The sequence below is a fragment of the Crocuta crocuta genome, unplaced genomic scaffold, assembly GCF_008692635.1.
Source record: "Crocuta crocuta isolate KB4526 unplaced genomic scaffold, BGI_CrCroc_1.0 scaffold111, whole genome shotgun sequence".
NCBI classification, from domain to species: Eukaryota; Metazoa; Chordata; class Mammalia; order Carnivora; family Hyaenidae; genus Crocuta; species Crocuta crocuta.
In genome coordinates this window covers 4,298,817-4,306,239 of record NW_027527611.1, presented here as the reverse complement: position 1 = coordinate 4,306,239, position 7,423 = coordinate 4,298,817, and the positions used below count along the sequence as shown (strand labels likewise).

Below are 7,423 nucleotides of genomic sequence, written 5' to 3'. Positions count from 1 at the left end.
AGAAGCCACGGGGACATGGCTCCAGTCGTCGTGTGCACGGGGCTCACGGAGCGGGCATGCCTCTCGTCTCCCTGCCAGGGTGGTCTTGAGTCCTATTACTGTCACCAGCGCCTTCATCGTGTGCTTCCCTGTTTCTGGAAGTAGTTCAGCGTCAGAACGTGTTGATTTGCCTCATTTTTCGTAAGTGCTGTCATTCATCAGATTCATGATGTATTTGCCCAAGTCTCACTGGTCGTCTTTCGTTTCCCTCGTTGTAACGGATGTGTCCTGACCGACATCCGTCCCCTGGTGTCAGGCGTGCGCCTGGTGACCCGGCGTCGGTGCGTGTTGTGGGTCGAGTGAGCACCGGCACCACACAGGCGTTTTCTGGTTCTTGTGATGAGAACTTCGAAGATTCTCAGCAACTTGCACACCTGCAGTTCAAGGTCAGTCACTGCGTCACATTCTCCGGCACTTACTTACTTTGACCCCTGTGCCCGTCCCCCGCCTGCAGGCTCTGGCCACCTCCAGTCCGCAGTCTCTGTGCTCTCTGTAGCTGTGAGCCTGGGTCGTCGTCATCGTCAGAGTCCACGTGTAAGTGAGATCGTCCAGTATGTGTCTTTCTGCGTCTCCCTGACTGCTGTCAGCATCCGGCCCTCAGGGTGCTCCTGTGTTGTTGCAAACACCAGGATTTCGTGAGTTTTGAGTGGCTGAATAATACTCTACTGTGTATATACTGTGTATATTTGTTACCCGTGCATCCATTGAGAGATACTTAGGTTGTTTCCTTATCTTTATTATTGTATGTGATGCCGCAGTGAGCATGGGGTGCAGATATAACTTCAGGTTAGTGTTTTCACGTTATCCAGGTAAATACCCGGAAGCGGGGTTGCTGGGTCATGTGGTAGTTCAATTTTTAACTCTTTGAAGAAAGCCCGTACTGTTTTCTGCAGTGGTGCACCCCTTCGCATTCCCACCAGCAGTGGATGAGCGTCCCTCGCCAGCCCTTGTCCCCGTTGTCCCTTGTGTCTTTGATACCAGCCGTCTGACAGGTGTGAGCTGATAGCTCATTGTTCTTGTATACATTTCTCATAATTATGATGAGCACCTTTTCATACACCTGTTGACCATTTGTGTGTCTCCTCTGGAAGATGTCTGTTGAGATTTCTGCTCATTTTTTAATTGGATTATTTTTTTTTAGCTGTTCAGTTTAAAGTTCTTTATATATTTTTGATAGTAACTTTATATCAGGTATATGATTTGCAAAAATTTTCTCCCATTCATCAGATGCCTTTTCATTTTGATGGTTTCTTTTCTGTGAAGCTTTTTAACAGTTTTATTTATTTATTTATGAGAGAAATAAATCACATGCAAAGGAGAGGGGCAGAGGCAAAGAATCTTTTTTTTTTTTTTTTTTTTAAGTTTTTTTTGAGACGGAGAGAGGGACAAAGAGAGAGGAGGAGAGAGACTCTCAAGCAGGCTCTGCACTGTCAGCGGGGAGCTGGATGCAGGGCTCAGTTTCATGAACTGCAAGATCATGACCTGAGCCGAGTCAGATGCTTAACTGGCTGAGCCACCCAGGTGCCCCAGGAAAGGAGAGAATCTTAAGCAGTATCCACACTCAATCCCACAACTGAGAGATCATGACTTGAGCCAAAATCAAGGCTCAACTGACTGAGCCTCCCAGGCACCCAAATATACAGACGCTTTTTAGTTTAATATGTCCCACTTGTTTGTTTTTGCTTTTGTTGCCTGTGCCTTTGGGGTCAGATTAACAATCATCGCCCAGACCAATGAATGTCAGGGAGCTCACTCCCTGTGTTTTCTTCCAGGAGTTTTGTGGTTTCTGGTCTTACATTCAAGTCATGAATCCATTTTGATGTAAGGTCGTGGTCCAGTATCATTCTTTTGCATGAAGTTGTCTGCTTTCCCAGCACCATTTACTAAAGAACCTGTTCTTTCCCCACTCTTGACTCCATCATCCTAAATTAATTGACCACATATATGAGGGTTTATTTCTGCATTCTCTGTTCATTTGTGTATCTGTTTTTATGCCGGTGCTGTATTGAGTATTACAGCTTTGTGATACAGTTTGAAATCAGGGTACGTGATTCCCCCAGCTTTGTTTTTCTTTCTCAAGATAGCTTTGGCTCTTCATAATCTTTCATGGTTCCGTATATCTTAGGGTTATTAGTTCTGTTTCTATGAAATGTACCTTTGGACTTTTGATAGGGATTGCATCGAATCTGTGGATTGTTTTGGGTGGTGTGGACATGTTAACAATATTAGTTCTTCCAGTCTGTGAGCACAGAATGTCTTTCATTTATTTGTGTTTTCTTCAGTTTTTTTTTTTAATCAGTGTCTTCTAGTTTTCAGCATACATGTCTTTGACCTCCTTGATTAAATTTGTTCTTAGGTATTTTATTCTTTTTGGTGCAATTATAATTAAGATTGCTTTCTTAATTTTTCCTTTTGGTAGTTTGTTATTAATATATAGAAACACAATGGGTATTTGTGTACTGTTGGCCAGGGGAGCCCGGCTCAGCAGCCGGCACACACGGTGTCCTGGCCCAGGGACCGGAACCAGCCTGTTGCAGCCAGAAAGTGTGGGCTCCGGACTGTTGGAGCTCTTGGTGAAGTCCCGCCTCCCACCTGCTGGACTCGGCATTGAGCGGTGGTGTGAGCCACGCTGCCGGGAGCTGGGGAGCAGGGCCGTCCCCGCCAATAGCAGAGCTGATGGACAGGTCCTTGTGACCTTTTGTGAGCCCTCAGTAGGATCGGTCCTCCGTTTTCCCGCTTCTGACAGTAAGAAAGTTCCCCTTTGGTGAACACCAGCTGGGATTTGATTTTATCACTTAATCTAGTGGACGTAGTTTGAATGTGTTTTTGTTTTTGCGTTCTATTTTGTAGTATTTGTGCCCTTTTCAGAATGTTCATTTTGTGATTATGTTTTTAAAATTTAACATAAATATTTTGTTTTGGTAACTTTTATTCTTAAGGCTCACAAATTTTTGTAAGCTTTCGGCTCCACGATATCAGAGTTTGGTTTTATTGGAGCAGGACTTTATTTTTTTGTTGTCACAAATGGCAGAGATTTCTTTTTTATGGCTGAACGATACTCCAGTGTGTATGTGCATACATGCGTGTATGTGTGTATATGTGTACACATGCACACATCATCTTCATTCAGTCAGTGGATGATTAGGCTGCACTGAATATACGGGCACATACATCTCTTCAAATAGGTGTTTTGCTAGAAATAAAACCAGAAGTGGAATTGCTGGATCATAGGGTATTTCTATTTTAATTTTTTGAGAAGCCTCCATACTGTTTTCCACAGTGACTGCGCCGATTCACATCTCTACCAACAGTACACGAGGTTTCCCTTTTCTCCACATCCTCACCAGCACTTACTATTTGTCATTTTGATACTAGCCAATCTGACAAGTGTGCAGTGATCGCTGATTGTGGTTTTGAGCTGAATTTCCCTGATAATTGTTATACTGAGCACCTTGTGTCTGTTGGCATCTGTATGTCTTCTTTGGAAATATGTCCATTCCCATCCTCTGCTCCTTGTTTATTCAGATTGTTTGGCCTTTTTTTTTTTTTTTTTTTTTGAGTGTATGAGTTTTTAAAACACTTTTTTATATTAACCTCTTACCACATACATGATTTGCAAATATTTTCTCCCATTTGGAAAGTTGCCTTTTTATTGATGGTTTTCTTGGCAGAAGCTTTTGTTTTGCTATCACCCACTAGTTTACTTTTTGGTGTCAAAACCAAAAAAATCATTGCCAAGATGACTCTCAAGGAGTTTATTGCCTGTTGTTTTCTTCTAAGAGTTTTATAGTTTCAGGTCTTACATTCGATTCTTCAATCTGTTTTGAGTTAATTTTTGTGAATGGGGTAAGAAAGTGGCGCAGCCTCCTCCTCTTTGCATTTTGCTGTCCAGTTTTCCCAGCCATTTACTGAAGGGACTGTCCTTTCCCCATTGGATGTTCTTGGCTCTTTTTTCTAAAAATTAATTGACCCCGTATGTGTGGGTTTGTTTCTAGACTCTCTATTCTGTTCCATTGACCCTTGTGGCCATCTTTATTCCAAATACTATTCTGTTCTGATTTTTTATAATATAGTATGAGATCAGGGAGCATGATGCCTCCAGCTTTATTCTTCTTTCTCAAGATTGCTTTGGCTCTTGGAGGTCTTTTGTGGTTCCATATAAATGTTAGAATTCTTTATTTCTCTGAGAAGTGCCGTTGGAATTTCTATAGGGATTGCATTAATTCTGTAAATTCATTTTGGGTATGGACATTTTAAAATATTAATTGTACCTGTCCATGAATATGGAAATATCTTTCAATTTATGTGTCGTCTCCAGCTTATTTCATCAATGTCCTTTGGTTTTCTGTGTAGTCTTTAATCTCCTAAGTTAAATTTATTTCTAGGTGTTTTATTCTTTTTGATATAATTGTAAATGGAACTGTTTACTGAATTTTAAAATTTATTTTTCTGAGAGTTCCTTATAGTGTATAGAAACAAGAGACTTTTATATATTTGTATTCTACATTTTTCTGAATTCATTCATTCTATAGTCTTTTGGTGGAGTCTTTAGGGTTTTCTGTGTATAAGGTCATGTTACCAGGTAATAGTGACAGTTTTACTTCTTCCTTTACAATTTGAATGCGTTCTATTTCTTACAAAATTAGAAAGGACTTCCAGTCTAAGGCTAAAAGTGACAGAAGTGGCCATCCTTGTCCTGTTCCTGGTTGTAGGGGGAAGCTTTCAGCTCTTCATCGAGTATGATGTTAGCCGTGGGCTTGTCACATACGGCCTTTATTACATTGAGGTGGGTTCACCTGTACCCACTTTCTTGAGAGCTTTTGTCCTAAATGTCTGTTGAATTTTGTGAAATGATATTTGTGCATCTGTTATGCTGATCAGATGATTTTTATTCTTCCTTTTGTAATGTATATCACATAGATGTTCAGATGTTGAACCACCTTTAAATCCCTTGAATAAATCCCACTTAATCATAATGTATATTCTTCCAATGTTATGTTGATTTGGTTTGCTAATATTTGATTAAGGGTTTTGCATCATTCATTCATCAGGGAAATGAACCTGTAAAGTTCTTCTCTCATGCTGTTCATGTCCAGTTTGATATGAAAGCCCTGCTGACCTCTAAAACTTAGTTTGGAAGCATTCCTATCTCTCTCCCTCCTTCCCTCGACGAGTTTGAGTTTGGAAGGGATTGGTTTTAATTCTTCTTTAAATGTTTTGTACAATTCACCAGGGAAGCCATCTGGTCCTGACTTTGGATTATTGGGAAGTTTTGGTTTCCTGAATCAATCCTCTTGCCAGTTGTAGGTCTATTCGGCTATTCTGTTTCTTCATGATTGTCTTTGTAGGTTGTATGTTTCTAGGATTTATCCATTTCTCCTCGGTTGTACAATTAGTTGATACATAATTATTCACAATAGTCTCTTACGATCCTGTGAATTTCTGTGGTATCAGTTGTAACGTCTCCTCTTTTATTTCTAATTTTTATTGAATTTTCTCTCTCTCTCTCTCTCTCTCTCTCTCTTTTGGCGGAGGGGTGGGGGCACCTGGGTGGCTCAGTCAGTTGAGCGTCCGACTCTTGATTTTGTCTTAGGTCAAGATCTCATGGTTTGTGAAATTGAGCCCTGCGTCAGCTTCTACATTGACAGCATGGAGCCTGTTTGGGATTCTCTTTCCTTTCTGTCTTTGCCCCTTCCCTGCATGTGCATTTTCTCTCTCTCTTTCACTCCCAAAATTAATAAACTTTAAAATTTTTTAAATTCTCAGGGCACCTGGATGGCTCAGTTGGTTAGGCCTCCATCTTTGGCTCAGGGCATGATCTTGCAATCCGTGAGTTCGAGCCCCACACTGGGCTCTGTGCTGACAGCTTGGAGTCTGGAACCTGCTTTGAGTGCTGTGTCTCCCTCTCTCTGCCCTTCCCTGCTCATATGGTCTCTCTCTCAAATATTAAAATTTTCTTAAATTTTGAATTTTTTTCCCTTAGTGTAGGTAGAGGTTTGTCAGTTTTCTTCACAATTTGAAAAAAAAAAAATCTTAGTTTCATTGACCTTTTCTATGTCTTTTTATTTTGCATTTCATTAATAACTTGTCTGAAATTTGAGATTTACTTTCTTCTAACTTTTGTTCTTTTAGTTTCTTAAGATGAGAAGTTTGAGATTTTTCTTGTTTCTTGTAGGCATTTATCGCTCTGAGCCTCTTAGAACTGTTGTTGCTACATCCCATACGTTTTGGTGTATTGTTTTTCCATTTTCATTTGTCTCAAGGTAAGTTTTTTAATTTCTCTTTTGTTTTCTTCTTAGATCCATTGATTGTGTGGTAACAGATTGTTTTAACTCTACGTATTAATTTTCCAGCTTTCTTCTTAGAATTGATTTCTAGTTTCATACCAATGTGGTCATAAAACATACTTGATACAATTTCAGTCTTCTTAAACTTAACAAGCCTTGTGGCCTAACACGTGGTCTGTGCTGGAGAATGTTACATGTACATTTGAGTAGAATGTGTGTTGTATTGTTTTTGGAGGGAATGCTCTGTATCTATCTGTTAAGTCCCATCTGATTTCATGTGTCCTTTGAAGCTATTGTTTCTGTATTGATTTTCTGTCAGGATTATCCATTGATGAAACTGGGGTATCACATCCTCTAGTGTTACTGTGTTGCTACTTGTCCCTTTAAAGCTGTTAATATTTTCTTTATTTACACGCTACTATGTTGGGTGCATAAATATTTACAAATGTTACATCTTCTGGTTGGAGTGAGCCTTTTATCATTAAGTAATGACTTGCTGTGTCTGTTGTTATAGTCTTTGTCTTAAAGTGTATTTCATGACATATGTATAGCTATCCTAGCTTTCTTTTGGTTTCCATTTGCCTGAAATATTTTTTTCTGTCCCTTCATTTTCAGCCTGTGTGTCCTTGTGTCTGAAGTACATCTGTCATAGACATCACATACACCGGTCTTATTCTTTTATCCACGCAGCCACGCTGTGTGTCTTGATAGCAAAATTTTGTTAGTCCTTCCTCATTTAAAGTAATTATTGATAGCTATGTACTTATTTTACATCTTTTAATCTTGTGTATCTGTTAAGAGATAATTGTAGTTATAGTTATTTTTGCTATTTTTGTCTTAAATCTTTATACTAACTTTATAAGTAAGTAACCCACCACTTGTACAATATTAGAGTGTCTTGGATTTTACTACATATTTACCTTTACCAGTGAATCTTAGGTTTTCATGTTTTTCCTATTGCTAATTGGGACCCTTGCGTGTCAGCTTGAAAAAGTCCCTTGGGTACTTCTCATAAGGCTCATCTAGTGTGATGAGCTCCTGTAGGTCCTGCTTGCCTGTGAAGCTGCCCACCCCCCCACCCCTTCTGAAGGAAAGCT

The 7,423-nt window shown here is 39.8% G+C and overlaps 1 protein-coding gene across 9 annotated transcripts in view; it reads left to right on the top strand.

The window, feature by feature from the left end:
* Positions 1 to 7,423, top strand: part of FBXO25 (F-box protein 25) — a 72,317-nt gene that overhangs the window by 7,130 nt on the left and 57,764 nt on the right. For 5 of the 9 annotated variants that reach the window (XM_077771667.1, XM_077771661.1, XM_077771682.1 and 2 more), the window contains exons 2-3: positions 494 to 573; positions 6,215 to 6,302. The exons of the other annotated variants lie outside the window; for them this stretch is intronic. In XM_077771667.1, coding sequence (XP_077627793.1) covers positions 494 to 573; positions 6,215 to 6,302 — 168 coding nt within the window. The remainder of the gene's footprint in view (positions 1 to 493; positions 574 to 6,214; positions 6,303 to 7,423) is intronic. 9 annotated transcript variants of the gene reach the window in all.